The 19,688-nt window shown below is 48.4% G+C and overlaps 1 protein-coding gene across 7 annotated transcripts in view; it reads right to left on the bottom strand.

Moving 5' to 3' along the window:
• PFKFB3 (6-phosphofructo-2-kinase/fructose-2,6-biphosphatase 3) overlaps window positions 1-19,688 on the bottom strand; it is an 88,927-nt gene that overhangs the window by 19,842 nt on the left and 49,397 nt on the right. For 2 of the 7 annotated variants that reach the window (XM_054726291.1, XM_054726297.1), the window contains exons 2-3: window positions 18,995-19,114; window positions 11,213-11,384 (exon numbers count right to left, since the gene is read on the bottom strand). The exons of 1 other annotated variant lie outside the window; for it this stretch is intronic. Coding sequence is in view for 1 of the 6 variants with exons in the window: in XM_054726281.1 (XP_054582256.1) it covers window positions 7,895-7,970 (76 nt within the window). In the remaining 5 variants the exon portion in view is untranslated. Of the gene's footprint in view, window positions 1-7,894; window positions 8,440-11,212; window positions 11,385-18,994; window positions 19,115-19,688 lie in introns of all 7 variants that reach the window. 4 more of the 7 variants (XM_054726306.1, XM_054726281.1, XM_054726302.1 and 1 more) reach the window with 4 other exon arrangements.

The raw sequence follows: 19,688 nt of genomic DNA, 5'->3' as shown, positions 1-19,688 counted from the left end.
CCCCAAATCTAGGCCATGGTCAGATTTAGACAGCGGCTCTCTTTCTAATAGGCCAGTGCCAGATGGGGGAGAGGAGAGAAAGCCACCAGGCCACCGACAAGCACGGGCTTGAAGGAAGAACGCCTCCTCTTAAGCTGGATGTGCCCCCACACAGACCCACACTCGGCCTGGTGACCAAACCGAGGTCAGATGTCCAAACGCCCACTACAGGTCTAGGATCTGTGCCCTGGACCTATAGGCTAGGGGCAAGGAGGAAGCAAGCACACTACACAGGGGCTGTTTCTTTCATGGTTTTGACCATCAGTGACCTCCATGCAGAGTGAGGAGGAGTAGGAGGAGAAGGAGGAGGAGGAAGAAAGGCCATCAGGAGGCCAGGACACATTCGGGAGCCACAAAAGCTCAGGCCAAGATTCCTCAGATCCCGGTGGCCATGACCAAACAAGTGGCTAGAAATGTCCCTGCCCAGAGTGAGCACATGAGTAGAGGAAAGAAGCACCAAAGGGCTTTCTTGTATCCCAAGGGGCAAGCAGAGAAAGATGACAGGCTCCCCAAAACCAACGGGAACATAAGACACACCCTACTATATGCGTTGTGGCAGCTGTAGGTGATGCAGGAGGAAAGTGTTCTCACTTGTGCCCTAAAACAATACTTACTGTACTAATCCTTCCCCCAAGCCATTGGTTTTTCCCTGGTCTTATCTGATGCCCTCACAAAGCTACTGCTCTCAAGAGCATCCAAACATGCAGAGACAGATGGACACACACACACACACACAATCTCTGAGCTGTGCACATTTATGAAATACTTTCGTTGGACTCATGCCAAGGAAGTGGAGACAGATATTGACTGATTTATCAAACTGGGGATTAGTTCTACTATCCACTAATCATATGAATGAGCTCCAAATCTCCTCTGGCAGTAGATGCTTTGGCAGGAAAAAAGCACAAAGACATGGCAGAGTAAATATCCTAAGCTAAAAAATCAGGTTAAATCTCAAATCTAAATAAACCACCAGTCCCTTGTTTGGCAAAGCAGAAATCGTTCTTCCTATTCCTTTGGCTTGTTGTATAAGATTCAAAGGAGCTGGAAGGGGGACTGCCAAAGGTGGCCACAGCTGTCCCTGGGCCCAGGTGCTCCGGGGTCTCAAATAGAACAGGAAAACCCCAAAAACTTTTGACTAAACCTTTGGGTCTTAATCTCCATCATCCCTCCCTACTCCTTATTTTGTAATATTTTATTTAATGCTCACCAGAGAATATGTTTTTACTGATTTTTCTTTTTTTTTGAGAGAGAGAGGGAGGGAGAGAAACATCAATGTGTTGCCTCTATACATGCCCCAACCGGGGAGCAAACCCCACAACAGGGACATATGCCCTACTCAGGTCCATATACCACAACCCTCTGATGTATGAACCCCAGTAGCCAATCCTGAAAATGGTCAGCCAGAAGGACAGAGGCTGCAATTCCAATACCAGCCCTACAACCCAGGTTAATCCTATCTAATAAAAGAGTAATATGCAAATTGACCATCACTCCAACACAAGATGGCTGCCCCCATGTGGACACAAGATGGCTGCCACAAGATGGCCAGGATAGGAGGTAGTTGTGGTGGGGGAGGGGGGCAGACCAGGCCTGCAGGAGAGGGCAGTTGGGAGGAAACAGGCCTGCAGGGGAGGGCAATTAGGGGTGACCAGGCCAGCAGAGGAGGGCAGTTAGGGGTGACCAGGCCTGCAGGGAAGAGCAGTTGGGGGTGACCAGGCCAGCAGAGGAGGGCAGTTGGGGGTGACCAGGCCTGCAGGGGAGGGCAGTTGTGGGCAATCAGGTCAGCAGGGGAGGGCAGTTAGGGGTGACCAGGTCAGCAGGGGAGGGCAGTTGGGGGACCAGGCCTGCAGGGGAGGGCAGTTGGGGAGGACCAGGCCTACAGGAGAGGGCAGTTGGGGGTGACCAGGCCTGCAGGGAAGGACAGTTGGGAGCAACCAGGCTGGCAAGGGAGGGCAGTTGGGGCGACCAGGCCTGCAGGGGAGGGCAGTTGGGAGGGACCAGGCCTGCAGGGGAGGGCAGTTAGGGGCAATCGGGCTGGCAGGGGAGTGATTAGGGGGTGATCAAGCTGGCAGGTAGAAGCAGTTAGGGGCAATCAGGCAGGCAGACAGGCGAGCCGTTGGGAGCCAGCAGTCCTGGATTGTGAGAGGGATGTCTGACTGCCCGTTTAGGCCCGATCCCACTGGGAGTCCCAGATTGGAGAGGGTGCAGGCTGGGCTGAGGGACACACACACACACACACACACACTGTGCACGAATTTTGTGCTCCGGGCCTCTAGTCTGATAATATGCCAACATATTCTCTATTAACTTCTCTGATAATATATAACCCACTGACATAAGCAGGTACTTGACAGCTGTCCTCACCCACTATACTTATAACTACAACTCATGCTCAGAATATAAAATCAACTATTGGAAGACACTTTGCTATTGCTCCCATCCCTCCTACAAGTATTCTACCCAGAAACCCTCCAAAATGCTAACCTCAAAAAGATGCCCAAGTCATTTGTGTTCACTTCTACAAATGGGTAAGTTATTGCTTCAATGACAAGTCCAAGGGGAACAATTAGAAGGGGCTGTTTGCTAAGTGGTTAGAGCATCGGCACCCCCCACCCCCACCCCGCAAACCTCTGCACCAAAGGGTTGCGGGTTGGATCCCAGGCACAGGTCGGGGCACATGCAGAAGGCAACCAATTGATGTGTCTGTCTCATCTCTCTCTCTCTCTCTCTCTCTCTCTCTCTCTCTCTCTCTCTCTCGCCCCTCCTTCCCTCCTTTCCACTCTCTCTAAAATCAATGGAAAAAATATCCTCGGGTGAGGATTAACAAAAGAAAAGACAGACACGTGCAGATGGGGTCAGTCCCCAGCATTGCCTGATGGAATTTTGATCATTGTGTGTTTACAGTAACCACTGAAACCTACTCCCACCAGGCAAGGGCACACCAAACTCTGTACCGAAAGACCTGCTGTGACCCTGCAGTTACACCATCACCTAGGAAGGGCTCTCTGGGAAAATGGCTGCATACACTTGGCCCTAGGAGAATGAAATGCAGGCTCAGAAAATGATAGCAAACACTTAACTCTTGTCTACTAGACATAAACGCTCTCTGGGATCACATTAGCTCAAAGAGTCTGCTTTAGTTGATGTTTAAAACCAACATCTAGCCCTAACTGGTTTGGCTCAGTGGATAGAGCATCGGCTTGCGGACTAAAAAGTCCCAGGTTTGATTCCGGTCAAGGGCTTGTACCCTGGTTGTGGGCACATCCCCAGTAGGGGGTGTGCAGGAGGCAGCTGATCGATTTCTCTCTCATCGATGTTTCTAACTCTCTATCCCTCTCCCTTCCTCTCTGTAAAAAATCAATAAAATATATTTTAAAAAAATAAATAAGTAAATAAAACCAACATCTAAGTGAGCTTGCCCCAGGGGCGTGTGCCTGAGGCTTTTTTTTTTTTGCGGGGTGGGGGGGGGGGGGGGGAGAATCTGGCTGAACCAACCTTTTTTCAAAAGCTATTCTGTACTATTTGATGAATACCGTACTCATTATTTTGCATGCACATTTTAACACATGCCTAACTAATCTTTGTCCAATGAATGGCCCTCCCAACCCTACATGGTCTCTGCCAAGAACACTGAGGGACAGGGCAGTTTTAGTGAATCATTTGACAACCTTGGGAGGCAATACAATAGCATAGTGGCTCAGAGGGCAGGGCCTGGAGTCAAATAGAGTTCAGAGCCAGTTCCCACAGCTTCTTTGGACTTGGAACAAGTTCCTTGATCTCTCACTGTCTTAGTTTCTCTTTCTAAGTGAAATGGAGGGATGCTTCATAAAGTTTCTTGAGAGGATTAACTACAACGTAATACATGGGAAATGCTTTCTTCAGACGCCTATGTCAGCATCAGCCTTTATAGCTGTCATCACCCCAGATGAGGAAACGAAGACCCACAAGTGAGGAGAGGGCCCACCATACAAGTACTGAGAGACATGGTTGGGGCTCACTGAAGTCTCTCTCACCTGAAATTCTTTAAGTGCTCTTTCTTAAATTAGTGGTTCTCCACCAGTGGCTGAACCTACAGCACTCTTAAAAAAAACAGGATGCAGCCCAGCCTGCGTGGCTCAGTGGTTGAGCGTTGACCTATGAACCTGAAGATCACGGTTCAATTCCCTGTCAGGGCACATGCCCAGGTTGCAGGCTCCATCCCCAGTGGGAGGTGTGCAGCCAATCAATGATTCTTTCTCATCACCGATGTTTCTATCTATCTCTTCTTCTCCCTTCCTCTCTGAAATCAATAAAAATACATTAAAAACAGAACAGGATGCCCAGGCCTCCCCTGTGGCAATTCTGACTTGGTTTAAAGTATCATATGGATTCCGCCCCCCGCCCCCCGCCCCCCAAATCATTCTAATGTGTAGCCAGGGCCAAGCATCAACAGTATAGGTAGGAATTTCTCTTAAACACGTCCCCTACCTTCCTTCTTTAAATTAGAATGCCATCCGTGGCTTTTAGGCCCTGCCGAGATGAAAACCCTTCTATCAGTACACAGTATGCAACCTACTTTACAGGTGAGAAAACTGAGGTTCTTTTTTTAAATTGATTTGAGAGAAGTGTTGATTGGTTGTTCCACTTGTTTATGCATTCATTGGTTGCTTCTTGGATGTGCCCTGACCAGAGCTCGGACCCAAAACCTTGGCATATGGGGAGGATGCTCTAACCAACTGAGCTATCTAGCCAGGGCCGAGAAAACTAAGATTCTGAGTGGGTAAATAAGCAGGGACTCCCATGCAGAGGCTCTCCCCTTTTACTGATGACAAACAAAGGGTAGGCAGCCCTTGCCAGTCATTTTTGACATCCTTGTCGATGAAGCTGATTTACCAATTCAGTTAAGTCTCCCCAAGTTATGGTTTGCATTTGAAGGAAGCTGCAGGCTTTGTAAGAAGCATTTACCACCATGTGGGTATCCTAACAGGGCATCCAATGGATGTGCTTCAGAGGAAGAAATATCAAACGAATCACTCTGGGGTTTCCTGATGTTTCATTGCTCTTTGCACATGAATAGTAATGTTCCCCATGCCCTCAAAGGAATCTGCTGCAGACCCCCAATTACGACACCCCTTAGAAAGATGCCAAGAAGAAACACCGTTTTCTCTATTCCGATGAAAGACAAATGTGGCTATAGGAACCAAGAAAGACACCACTTCTTGAAATAAGGGCATGTAATAACTATTTAGGCTGCAGTTATTTTTATAACACATCTGAGACTACACTTCAGAACCACACGCAGAATTCCAGACGTAGGCGGGGAAAGGGAATTAATCCATCAGCTTTAGCATCCCCGGCCCCACCCCCAAGCTCTGAAAGGTTCTGACGAGGATTTTTAGGCAAACCTCTCATCGGCGTGTGAGACGTGCAGACTGACAGAGTCTAATGGATGGGTCTCTGATGCCTGGAGGAAGGAAGGAAGCATCACTGCACATTTGTGTCTCTCATAATCACACGACTGGGAAAATGCAGTCAATCTGTGCCCTCTACATGGAGACTCAGGGTCATTCCTCACAGACCTCAGCCCACCACCATGAACCTCAAGGAACTACTAAAGGTGCGTGTGTGTATGCATTTACATATATAGAGAACCAACATATATTCATATGACCAATTACAGTTTACAAAGTGCTCCACAAATACACTTTATTCCAAGTCACAAAGGGCTGAATTGAATTGTTTCTGCATCTTGCTGTAACCGAATCTCCCTCACGATTTGAGACACTGTATTCCTCACCACCAATAGGTTTTATAGAAATACAAGCAGACTGTGGTCAGTACAGTTTATAAACTATTTAAGAGCATATCTAGCCCTAGCTGGTTTGGCTCAGTGGATAGAGCGTCGGCCTAAGGACTGAGGGGTCCTGGGTTGATTCCGTCAAGGGCACATGCCTGGATTGTGGGCTCAACCCCCAGTAGTGCAGGAGGCAGCCAATCAATGATTCTCTCATCATTGAATTCAACTTTTTTTTTTTTAAGAGTATATCTAGTCCTGGCCAGTGTGGCTCAGATTGGTTGGGCGTCATCCCATGCACCGAAGGGATGCCAGTTCAACTCCCCGTCAGGGCACTTGCCCAGGTGTCAGGCTCAATCCCTGGTGGGGGATGTACAGGAGACTCTCACATCAATGTTTCTCTCTCCCCCTCCCTTCCTCTCCCTCTAAAAGTCAACAAAGCATTCTTTAAAAAACAAAAGAGTATATCTAAAAGATGCAGACCTGCCAAACTCCCGGCTACCTTGCAAATAAACCCAGTTCTCCTTAAGGCTTCCGTGGCCCTAAGAACCTGCAGGTCCAGCAAAGGCGACAAGCTGATGGAGGAGGGGCCCCAAGTGTCAGGAGTGCCTTACCAGGTCCCCATCACCTATATGACCAAGGAGCACCACAGGGCCAGTTCTCCCCACCTCCTGGGGCAGGTGGGCATTGGGGGTGGGGGCAGCGATTCACACCAGAGCTGTCACCACAGCTGTGTGAGCTGTCATGACAGCAGAGGTCAGCAGGCCACCTCCCCTAAACAGCCACTGATGCCTAGAAGCCATCCCTAAGGTTTGCACCTGGGATTCCACGTTTACTCAGGCAATCCAACCTGGCCTGGGGGCAAAACACCACCATTGGGCTCCTGGCAGGTTACCTGGAGGAGCAGTGTTACCTTCAAACCACTGACTACCCTTTTAAGAGAGGACTCTCTCCGTAGCTAGGGATAGAACCTAAGGTAAACCTTTCCAAAGCATTTCTGGCCAACGACAGACGGGGTAGGTTGGTGAACTGCCAGCAAATTCCCAGCACGGTCTAGTGCGTGCAACTCGCGCGCCCCCGCGAAACGCTGCCAACTGTACAGTCAGGGATCCACAGAGCCTCCCCCAAACCGGGGTCAATGGCTTGGCTCCTGGGAAAGCTCTCTTGTGGCCCCAGCACAGGAGCTAGAGGTGGGAGCAGAGGCAGGAGATAGATATACCTACAGAGGGAAAGAGAGAGAGGTGAAAAGAGAGGACAAATATAAAGAAAAGCAGAGAGATTATAAATATATAGAAAAAAGAAGAGATATGGGGGATGGAAATATAAAGATGAGATAGAAATGTATGGAAAAGGGGACTGAGAGAAAGTGGAAACAGAGGCAGGGAGAAGACAGAAATATAGAGGGGCTAAGAGAGGCGATGGAAATAGAGGTAAAGAACAACAAAAAAATAAACAAACAAACAAAAGCAAAACAAAAAGAAATAGATGTAAAGAGAGAGGGTTAGAGAGAGGTGAGGTAGAGATGGAGGCCCGACTGCAAAACAAAAAGAAATAGATGTAAAGAGAGAGGGTTAGAGAGAGGTGAGGTAGAGATGGAGACTGGTCCCTTGGCCGGACTCAGCCCAGCGGCGCACGGAAGCATGGCCGAGACTGGGGAACACGCGAGCGTCCCTTCTCAAAGGTCCCCGAAGCAAAGGCTCACTGCGGTGCCTGCGCTTCCCGCCCCCGGCTCTCCGGAGCCAGTACCCCGGCGCGCTCGCGGTTTCCGGCTCCCTCTGCGCTTGAGGGAACCCGGTGGGGCCAGCCGAGCCACGGTGCGGCACACACCGGGCCGGGGAGGCGCAGCGCCGGCGCAGGAGCCCGCGCGGTCCCCGCCCCGCGCTCCGGGGAGGAGCGGAAGGCGCCCCGCCCCAGCCAGCAGAGACTGCGGTGGAGGGAGGCACCCGGCCCCGCAAGAACGCGCTGGTGGCGAGGAGTCGGTACAAAAGCTCCGCGCCAGCTCCCGCCGCACAGTGGCTTTGCTCTCCACGCGGCGCGCCTCTCCCCTGCAGCCTGGCCCCTGCACATGTCTGTACTCACTTCTGGGCAGCGAGGGACGGTGGTCGATCGGGATCCAGATCTTCTGCACCCGGCTCTGAGTCAGCTCCAGGGGCATCTTCACAGCCTAGACTCGGCGGCCCTCCTCTTGCGAATAACTTAGACTTGGGGAAGGGATCGGCTTGTCGACTCCCAGAAACAAAGGGAAAGAGGGAGTTTGTGCGCGGGAGCGCTGCTCGGGCGCTCTCCGTAGCGCTGCTTTTAGGGAAGCGTGCTTTGTGCTAAATGATGAACGCTCGCACGAGGCGAGAGGCTCCGAAAGGGGCGGGGGTCTGGGGATACACCCGCAACTTCCGCAGGGCCTGGCTCGTCCACTCCGTAAGGCCCCCACTCAGGGATGCTCGAAGAGCAGTGACAGTCGCAGTCCCAGTGAGCCAGCTCCAGTCCTCCGCGGTTTCCTCCCGCTCGCCTCCTCTCCAGCTCTGCTAGGATGCCCCGCGCTCCGCTTGCGCTTTTAAGAGTCCGGCCGGCAGCGATGCACACGTCAGCCTTGGGGCGGGAACGCATTCTTCTGGTTCCAGCCCCTCCTTCACGTGGGGAGCGGGTGGGGAAGGGCGGGGAAGGGCTGTGAGCTAGCCCGGAGGCAGCCTGCTGGTGCCCCCTGCAGGCTAGCATCAGTAGTGCGATAACCAGCTGCAGATAACGCCCTAAACCCAGCCTTGGCTGAAGGTCCTAGACTCCGGGAGCCTCCTCCTACCATCCCCTAAAAACGACGGGCATGGCTTCCCAGAATAATCACCTCAACTGTGCTGGGAGGAAAGGAGCGCTACGGCCCACTGGTCTGTAGACCCGCGCAGCCGAATCTCCCAAGAATGCTGGTTAAAATGCATCCTACTGTCGGCCTCTGGGAGTGGGACCCCAATACTCTGCATTCTTTTAAAAAAAAAATTTTTTTTAGTTAATTCTCACCCGAGGATACTATTTCCATTGAGTGTTAGAGAAAGTGGGAGGGAGGGAGAGAGAGAGAGACAAATATTGATGTGACACACATCGATTGTTGCCTTCCCCCCCTACACACACACACACACACACACACCAGGGCGGGGGATGGAACTGCAGCTGGGGTTCCTGCCCTGGACCAGGAATCGAACCCGCGACCTTTGGTGTGCTGGCCCACGCTCTAACCACTGAGCACCTCTGCCAGGCAGTAAGTACTCTGCATTCTTCACATGCAATCCGAGTCAGGCACAGTCAAGTTGAAGACTCCGCTTAATGTTAAAGGTTGGAGAGAGGGAAGCCTGAGGGGAGATGCTGAGAGCGCCCGTGGGGCACAGCTCTCGGGTCACTCCTTGCCAGAGATGCTCCCTGCTAACACTTAGGAGTCTCACCACGATCCCCGCCACCCCGGTCCTTCGTCCTCACCCTGCCCACTTTCCTAAATCCCTTAGAAACCTTGACTTGTCCTGAACATTGCTCTCCCAACAATCATTCCCAAGATCTGGAACCCGGGCAGCGCATGAGGTGGGGGGGGGAAAGCCCCGGAGACAGGGCCCAAATAGACCCCAATATCTTGGTTCTCTCAGTCACCATTCACAATATTTTCAACATGCCTTTATCTCTCCTAGTAGAAGAGCAAATGAAACTGGATCCTTCTGCAACCGGCAGTTGATTATCTGACTCTAAGACCCGTAAGTATTCGCGGGGACCGCCCCCGGATAGATGGCGTGACGGGGGTGTGCGCGATGCATCAGCACAGAAGCGCCGCCCGCCTCGCATAGGTGCGCACCTCCAGCCGAGGCTGGGCTGCGGTTGCAAGGAAGTAGGCGGCGCTCCCAGAAACCCACACTGCAGCAGAAGAGTCTGAGCGGAGGCTGCCGCCACACGTCTCTCACGTCCCACATGGCTCCGCTGGGACGGCGCCCGCTCTCCTGCGGCGGCCGGCACAGCTGTTCCTGCACCGCCCCGCCGGGGCCTCCCCTCTCCCCTGCACTCCAGCCCGCCCACAGGCCGGGAGCGCTGAGCGATGCCCATCGGGCGGGCGGGAGCCCTCGACCACCCTCCTCAATCCCCGTTCGAGCCCCGCCCTCCCCGGAATCCCTGCTCTCCCTTCAACAGCTTTGCTGACTGTCGGGTTTCGGTGCTCGGCAACTGTTCAGAAACCCGGTGCATTGCATTGGGCCTGTTTTTCTGCAATAGGAGCAAATGCCATATTTGACACCCTATAAGGCCCCAGGGAGAGTCCCACTCCACCCTTGAAATAAAAGGGCGCTGATCAAAGAGAAAAGCATTCACAAGCAAAGCGCCCGCTCCTGGAGGGACGGGCGGGGGGGGGGGGGGGGGAGAGGGGGATTGCTGCCCGGGGTTTCATAGAACCAGGAAGGGGGGCCGCTGTGCCTGTGATGGCGGCTGCACCCCTGGATGCCTGCACACTTGCTTCCCCGGGAAGAACCAGTGTGCCTGCATGCCTGCTGCTTTCGCACTGGATTTTTTTACACACACACTTACAAACAGGGCAAGGAGACGAGGCGGCATTCTTCCACCCTTGAAGTTTGCAAACAACTGCGGTGGGTTTCAGCTTAGGGAGTGAGAGGTCCAAATCCTGGAGGCACGTCTTTCATCTCCTGACCCAGTAACGTGTTTGTCCAGGGTCCGGCTCTGAGGGCACGAGGCAGTACACACAACTCGGAGATCCCAGCTTAAGCCTTCGCACTCGCCCAGCGGGCCCCGCACGCCTTTCCCTGCCGCCTTTCCCTGCCGGTGTATCAGTGACGCCTTAGGCGGCCACTGCTGCCCCAGCAAAGACTGGGTTCTTCCTCATCACTTCCTGCACCTGATGGAGAGCGGGCAAATGGAAGTTCACGTAACCCCCCTCCCACTTCTGACAGCTAAGTGCAAACTGGGAATGAGTGGGAGGCAAGGCTGAATTAAATGTCCTTTAAAGAGGACAGCTTGAATTGGGGCCACCCTTGCAGCCCTCTAGTAAATTAGTGTCACACCCTATGGGAGATAAAATTACTTCACTGAAAAACCGATTATCGACAACCCAGCCCTGGCAGGTGTGGCTCAGTTGGTAGGAGCTTAGTCCTGTGCACGGAAAGGTTGTGGGTTCCATTCCCAGCTCAGACCACATACAGAGGTGGTTCCGTTCCCCTCTCGGGGCACTTACCTAGGTGATGGGCAGATACCCGGTAGGGGCAGGGTACAACCAATGGTTGCCTCTCTCATACATCAGTGGTTCTCTCTCTTTCCCTCTCTCTCTCCCCACCCCTCTCGCTCCCTTACCCACTCTCTAAAATCAGTAAAACATCCTCAGATGATGATTTAAATAAGAATAAACAACCCAACTGCAACTGAACATACTGGTTCAGAGTTTACGGTTGAGACATCCATGTGACTCTTCCCCTAGTTCTGCTGATGGCCCCATCTTCACCATCTTCTAGGGCTTTTTATTAAGATTCTGGTCCCCAAGCTGGTGGGCAGCAACTCACTCCACTCACTCCTTCAAAAAAGGCTGCAGACAGTGTAAAAATACCTTTAATACGAAAAAAAAAACTTTTTTAAAGACAGGACAGCTCCAAGGACTAGGGGAGATTCTATCATCCATAGCATTATTAAGGCCAGATAATCCAGTAATGTTTTAAAGAGAGTAGAGGGAAGTTTAGAGATTAGAGTGGTTAAGAAACTAGATCTAAGGTCAAGAACCACAGCCAGTTGGACACTGACAAGTTTCCCGGGGACTCGTGGTGCACACCGCCTAACTCTAGGGTGCTGAGTGGAGTCCTGAAGGGGAAGACCACACTGACCCAGCCCAGCTCACTCAGAAGAGTTGAGCTGTTTGGCAGGAAAGCACAGAAAAAGAACTCCTTGTGCAGGAAGCAATGCCTGGTGGAGGCGCTTAGCTGGGTCTAGAGGCAGAGAATGGATGGTGGCAGTGGTTTTTCTCCATGACCTCTGTCTGCCCAGTTCACTCTACTGACCAATTCATAACCCGCATCCCTGCTCCCTGTTGCTGCCATAACAACAGCAAAGAGCAACCCCATATCCATGATTCAGTGCCAGCAGGCCAGCTTGAAACAGTTAAACCATGCTAGTACCCACCTCCTCCCCAGGGAGAGAATCAGAGAAAGAACAAGCTGTGGCAGGCTATGAGCAATCAGAGTTGCTAATTAGACACAAAGGGTCATCATTTGCTCCCATGAGCCATCCTATGTCTAAGAGAATGCAGTGAGACACCAAATAAAAGACAAAAAAAAAACAAAAAAAAAAAAAACCCTCACCTCACCACCCATCCAAAGACAGGGGAGAGGGGCAACTTTTTAAAAATGTTTGTTCCTCATACATGAATGGGAACACAGACACAGGCATCCATATAGTGTCACATCGGCAGATTGAAAACCCAATTCAAAACCTGCACGATGAGACCAGCTAGTGGCTCAGTTGGGTGAGCGTCCTCCTGTGCACCAAAAGGCTGCCATTTTGATTCCTGGTCAGGGCACATACCTGGGTTTCAGGTTCCTCCCCCTATCTCCCTAGAAGACAACAGATCAACCAATCTCTCTCTCTCTCTCCTCTCTCTCTCTCTCTCTCTCTCTCTCTCTCTCTCTCTCCCTCTCTCTCTCTCTCTCCCCTCGAGTGAAGATTTAAAAAATAGAAAATAAAAAACCTGCACAGTGAGGTTTATAACAGCTTTATTCATAATCGCCAAAACATGAAAGCAGCTAAGATGCCCTTCAGTAGGTCAATAAATAAACTGCGGTCCATCCAGACAATGAATTATTATTCAGCACTTAAAAAAAAAATGAGCCATCAAGCTATGAAAAGACATGGAGGAACCTTAAGTGCATGTTTACTAAGTGACAGAAGTCAATTTTAAAAGGTTCCAGCCCTGGCCAGTATGACTCTGTGTTTAGAGTATGGGCCCTCACACCCAAGCATCTGGGGTCCCATACCCAGTCAAGGGAATGTACCTAGGTTGCAGGTTCGATCCCCTGGCCCTGGTCAGGGCACGTGCAGGAGGCAACCCATCGAGTGTCTCTGTCATATCTCTTTCTTTCTTTCTTTTTTCTTTCTTTCTTTCTTTCTTTCTTTCTTTCTTTCTTTCTTTCTTTCTTTCTTTCTCTCTTTTTCTTTCTCTCTCTCTCTCTCTCTCTCTCTCTCTCTCTCTCTCTCTCTCTCTCTCTCTCTCTCTCCCCCCCCTCCACTCTAAAAATCAATGGAAAAAATATCCTCAGGTGACGATTAACAAAATAAACAAACAAACAAGGTTCCATACTCTATATGATTCCAACTAAAATACATTCTACAAAAGGTGAAACCACGGAGATAGTAAAAAGATTAGTGGATGCCAGGGATTAGGGAGGAGAGAGGGATGAATAAGTGGAGCACAGAGGAGTTTTAGGGCAGTGAAACTACTCTGTATGATACTGTAATGGTGGATACATGTCATTATACATTTGTCCAAACCCATAGAATGTACAATGACAAGAGTAATGCTAATGAAAACTATGGACTTTGGGTGATGATCATGTGCCAGTATAGGTTCATCCTTTAAAAAAAATGCATCCTTAAAAAAATGATGTTAATAGTAAGGAGGCTATGCATGTGTGTGCGCAGGTGGTATATGAGAACTCTATAATTTCAATTTTTCTGTGAACCTAAAACTGCTCTAAAAAATAGAATCTATTTTTTAAAAACTGTTATATTTCTGTGTCATATATACTTTTCTCTAATCAAGTAGACTTACATGTTATAGGGAGTGTGAGGACAGTTTACGGCCACAGCCTGACTTCGGATGAATAGACAAAAACAGTGCAACTGAAGTCCCACTGAACCTCCAGCAAGTTTCCATTTCCCCCTGCCCAGTCCATGCTGCTCTACTTCCTGCGGGCCTTTCCTTTCCTTAGGGCCGTGGTCGGCAAACTGAGGCTCTTTGGCCCCTTGAGTGTGGCTCTTCCACAAAATACCACGGCCTGGGCGAGTCTATTTTGAAGAAGTGGCGTTAGAAGAAGCTTAAGTTTAAAAAATTTGGCTCTCCAAAGAAATTTCAATCGTTGTACTGTTGATATTTGGCTCTGTTGACTAATGAGTTTGCCGACCACTGCCTTAGGGCACACCCTGAGCTTGGGAGCATGCTCTTAAAACTGTCTGTTGGTGTTTCATATCCAGCATCACAACACACATGACTACAGCTTTCAGAGTATTTACACTCCTTGTCAACCTCCTCACCCAATATCAAGACATAATATTTGTGTTTAAAGTATTGTTTTATGACTTCAAAATATTTGTGCTTTAAAAAAAACAGATCTCCTGTAATCTAGTTGACAGTACTGTACCAATGTCAATTTCCTGTTTTGATATTTTACTCCAGTCATTTAAGACATCAACCTTTAGAGAAAGCTAGGTTATGGGTTCATGGGGCTCTATGTTCTATTTTGTAACTTCTTGTATTTCAAAATAAAAAGTTGAAAAAAATTAAAATCAGTGATAGCTCAGTTTGCTCAAATCCTAGAGAGAGAAAAAAGAAAAGCGTAGATTGTGTAGATTCAGGCACTGAGGGAGAAGAGAACTGGCAGGAAGGTAGTCAAGATTTGCATGTGTTTCTAACACCTTCGCTTCTTGCAAATGACAGACATACATGTACAAACAGAATTTGCATGATTCCTGCACCTGGAATCGAGCTCAAGCTATGTTTTAACTTGGGAATGGGGGGAGAGGGGGGCGCGTTATTTTGGGGCTTTGCATAGATCTTTGGGAGAATATCAATAAGTTTGCAGTCTTTGTCACCAATTTTCATGAAATTCATACAAAGTTCAACTAAAGACACCAAGAGGTCAAGGCTGAGCCTTTTTCTTTGATGGGAAAGGAAGCACAAAGATGAATAACTACTTGAAAAGCTCTCTGTCCATCTTCCTCTGGTACCTAGCATTCATTAGATGCTCACGAGCAGCAGCTGTGTGTCAGACACGCTACACTGGACATTCCAAGCTACACTGGAATCTCAGTTATCTTGGGTCCAGCCAGGGAGAAGTAGGTGATCAAATAGCTGTCATCACGGTGTTCTGTGCTCAGTCTCACGCTGGGTATTACAAAGAAATGGCTTCCAGGCCCAAGAGCTTATAATTTAAGGCCAGATGGGTAAATGTAAATATGTACATTTAGAATAAAATAAAGATATTAGAATAAAAGTAAGGAACTAAGAGAGAGGTGTTAGGTAAGTCAAGAATATGCCAAATGCAGGCTAAGGATAAATTCATATTGAGATAGTAAGAAAAGTCTGCCTGTACGTGGGGGCAGATCAACTGGGAATTTCATATCCATCACATTGTTCTTCATTTGATCTCTGCTGAATCCAAGAGAACACATGGAACTAAAAAGCTCACTTCTTTCTACATCAACAGGTATTCACTGAGAGCTGGCTATACCAGGAGCCATTATAAGTCAAGTAAGATGTGACCCATGTCAGAATTATGAATTAACTCACTTTTGAATTTCAGAGTGTCCCTTGATATCTCTCTCTCTCTCTCTCTCTCTCTCTCTCTCTCTCTCTCACTCTCTCTCCCCCCCCCCCTCATATGCATACTCCTACCTTTTCCCCTTAGAGTTAATGAAGCTGAGACACAGAAATATTAGCTTACTTGCCTGTGATCCCAGAGCTAAAAAGCCAAGGAATAAAAAACAAGATGTTCAACTGGCCTAATGGTCCTTCGAGTTTCTCCCAATTAAGCTACTTTTCAACTAGAATGCTCAGTGCCCCTCCCAACAGCAATGCCAACAACAAAATTTTGGATCCAAGTGGTTTCATTGACAATCTCTAAATTACTTAGTATTTGGTTATAATGTGGGAATAAGAATAATCTTAAGAAACTATCATGAAGATTAACAACTAAAAACTTTCAAATGACCCTACAATGAGAAGCTCTACTTAATATATAAAAACAAAGGGCTAGCCTCTCAAAGGTTCACAGACCTTTATGTTTCAGCATACTGCCTCATGATGCAGAAAAGGCACATGGTCACTACTACAGTAGAGCCAATTTAAAAAAAACTAACAATTTTATGAGATGAAACTGAATCAGCCTTAAAAAAAGAAAAAAGACCCTGGCCAGTGTGGTGCAGTTGGTTGAGCATCATCCCATGCACCAAAAGGTCACCAGTTCAATGCTGGTTTCAGGCTCAATCCCCAGTATAGAGTGTACAGGAGGCAGCCTCTCTCTCTCTCTCTCTCTCTCTCTCTCTCTCTCTCTCTCTCTCTCCTCTCTCCTCTCTCTCTCTCTCTCTCTCTCTCTCTCTCTCTCTCTCTCTCTCTCTCTCTCTCTTTCTTCAATAAAAATATATTTTTGAAAAAAGAAAATGTGGAAGAGGTCTCGGGCTTTTTGTGTGCTTCTGAACAGTTTTAAGATGACCTAATGTATTAGTAAAGGGAAAGAAGAAAAATAAGAAATACTCATATATCCCCACATCATTCAAATTATTAGATCAATCTCAAATTAATAATGTTACCATACATTTTTACAGAGTGGTGGCCTCCCAGGTTTTCAATAGCATGCCATCTCCATGAGCTCTGGAGCGGCGCAGCCCCATAGATTTTCTAGCAGTAAAAAGACACAGGTGAAATGAATATCAATGACAAGTAGAATGGTTGACCGCCAGGGCAGGGAGGGACCTTCTTCAAATTCACTGAAGCATCCATCCTGAGTTCGGGTTTGACCAGCTATGCTGGAGTGGGTTTGCCCAACTATAAAACGGGGACATACCTACCTATAAAATAGGGTTTTCTTGTGAGAAGCACATAGCAGAGTGCCTGGCATGTAGTATGCTCAATATTTGGTAGCCAGGAGTTCTGTGCAAACCGAGACTTCAGATTTCTATAGAATTCATGTCTCTCCCTGAACCCTAAACCAGGTGGTGGCATGTAAGCTAGAAAACAGAGAGTTTCCCTGATTCCTCCTGCTTTCCCACTCTACCCAATTCTGTGAAATCAATCATATATTTGGGAGGTTCCATTCCTTCCTGTATTAGTCAGGGTTCTCCAGAGAAACATATGTATATGTATGGACGTATACGAGGAGACTTATAGGAATTGGCTCACGCAGTTATGGAGTTTAAGAAGTCCCACATCTGCTGTCTGCAGCTGGAGACCCAAGAAAGCCAGCGGTGTGGTGCAGTCTGAGCCTAAGGCCACCTTGGGGAGGACCATCTGCTTTTCTTAGACTTTTGATACCAAATCAAACGCTAACCTCTTCCAGAAATACCCTCACAGACACAGCCAGGAAAAATGTTTTACCAACTATCTGGGCATCACCTGGCCTGGTCAGGTGGACACACAAAATTAACCATCATCTTTTTCAATAGCCACTCTCCCCATCTTCCTTCACAGCATAATTTCTGGGTTTATTTTATTTTATTTTATTTTATTTTATTTTTTGTTAATCCTCACCCAAGGATATTTTTCCATTGATTTTTTAGACAGGGTGGAAGGGAGAGGGAGAGAGAGAGAGAAACATCGATGTGAGAGAGCGACATCGATTGGTTGCCTCCTGCACACACCCCAAGCAGGGCCGGGGAACTTGCAACCAAGGTACGTGCCCTTGACCGGAATCAAACTCGGGATCCTTCAGTCCACAGACCGACACTCTATCCACTGAGCCAAACCGTCTTGGGCAAGACTTCAGTTTTTAGCTGCCCAGCTAAATGGTATTTTTCAGGCTTTCAGGTTAGACATGGCTGAGTGGCTAAAGTGTGGCTAGAAAAGAAGGTTCATTCCATTACTAAGCAGTGCTACTAGCCAGACGGATATTTCTTACCCTGAGCCAAATGTATCTTCCTGTAATTTCCCCTGCTAGTTCTTATTCTGCTGCTAAGTACACAGTAAGCATGTGCCCTCTTCCAGGCCTCAAACATTTGTGAGCAGCTAGCATGTTCCCATTAAAATATGTAAACTTCAGGCTAAGAAGCCCACTCCTGGACTTTAAAACAGTGTAAACAGTTTTCACCCAGCATAGAGCAGAGCCAACCAAGAGTGAATTTGCCTCATGATGTTAGAATCAGGTTCTAGGGAGAAGGCTGTTGAGTGACAGCACTAGGCCTATGGCAAATACCGAAATGAGCCGGGTACTCAAGATTACTATGACAAAAATCAATTCTAATGAATCTGTGGATAATCTAGGTTTAGATTCTCAACTACTGAGAACAAACTTGTCTGAGCTCCAAGGCTTATCCCATTGGGGTAGGGGTGGGGGTATGGGCGACACAATATAGTGTAGGGAAGGGGCTAGGAGCTAGGAGCCTGGACCTTACAACAGACCCTGCCTATCTATACCAGGCGGGAAGACTTCCCTCTCTGGACCCCAGTTCCCTCATCTGCTGATGAACCAGATGTTCTCTAAGCATCACTTCCTCTTCTCCAATGATTACAACTGTTCTCAATGATATATCAGTATAAAGTTGACAGTGATTACTAAACTACAGTATAAGCAACTTAAAACAGGGACAGCTATTCATTTTTTGTATCACCAGAGCCTACTATAGTGTCAGGCACATAGGAAGTGTTCAGTATATGCTTGTTTGATGAAGTATGATTACATTTGCAATGATCGTATTTGTATGGGTCACATTGTGGGCTGTGCTCCCATAACTGTCCCAGGAATCACAGGGCTCGTAGGGGGACAGACAGCCACTCACTGTTGCGATTAGTTGGTTCATCTGTAAAAGGAGGATAACAGCTGCCCTGCCTGCCTCATGAGGTGGTTATGAGGACCAAATCAGATATGAAGACAAGCTCTCTTGGAAACACTGTGAAGTACTCAACCAATATATGAAGACTAGCATTTTGAAATTATCCAGGCCCTGCCCGAGATGGGTGATTGAGATGTCTGAACAGACGTTCTCTGATCTTGACTGCTCTGTGATCTGGTCTCATCCCTTGGTTTCCTCAACAGGTTGACTACACCCCTCCCTCCTCCCCCCCAATACACACACAAAGGTGAGGGGAAGAGCTGAGGCAAAACAACTGAGGTCCCTGCCCCAAGACTTTGGTGAGGGCAGAAACTGACAGCCAAACCACTTTCTGCTGAGTACGAGAAGCAAAGGGAGCCCGGGGTTGGGAAAGTGGGGAATGGGCACTGTGTTGCAAGGCCTGCTTACGCGGTGTGGTACGTATAAGTCTGCGGAGTGGTGCAACTCCAGGATTGAGACATCAGAATTGGCATTCTTTCCCTTCTCTGTTTCCCCTCATACTACTTCTTTCTTCCAGTGGAAAACATTCTAAAAATAGAGAAAAATATTTTGTTTTAATGCAGGTTTTGGAAAACATTGCTGACTCGATGTTGGAAAACCTACCACAGCTGGGCTGTATTCATGCACAGTGTTCAAATTAGATAGTGGGGTGGTCTGTAACTGCCTGTGTTAGGACCACACGTCAGCACTGTGTTCAGCTCTGGGTGACACCTTTTAAGAGAACATTAACAAGTTCATATTCCTCCATATAAAGAAAATCTGGATATTCAAGCCATCTGGAAGCCATGCTCTGTGAGGAATAGCTGAAGAACTAGGTGTTAGATAGAGAAAAAGATTATGAGATAAAATAATAACCACTTACAAATACCAGAGGAGCTGACTTGCATTGTGTTGCTCGCGTGAGCTGAAACCAGATTGCTTGCTGGAAGACACAGGGGAGGCACCTTCAGCTGTCCCACAACTAACGATGGGATAGAAAGGTAGCAACTGCCAAAACCGGTTTGGCTCAGTGGATAGAGCGTCTGTCTGCGGACTGAAAGGTCCCAAGTTCGATTCCGGTCAAGGGCATGTACATTGGTTGCGGGCACATCCCCTGTGAGGG

Source organism: Eptesicus fuscus, chromosome 2 (assembly GCF_027574615.1).
Source record: "Eptesicus fuscus isolate TK198812 chromosome 2, DD_ASM_mEF_20220401, whole genome shotgun sequence".
In the NCBI taxonomy this organism is placed as follows: domain Eukaryota; kingdom Metazoa; phylum Chordata; class Mammalia; order Chiroptera; family Vespertilionidae; genus Eptesicus; species Eptesicus fuscus.
Note: the sequence above shows the minus strand (reverse complement) of the source record. Positions and strands in the feature narration are given on the sequence as shown.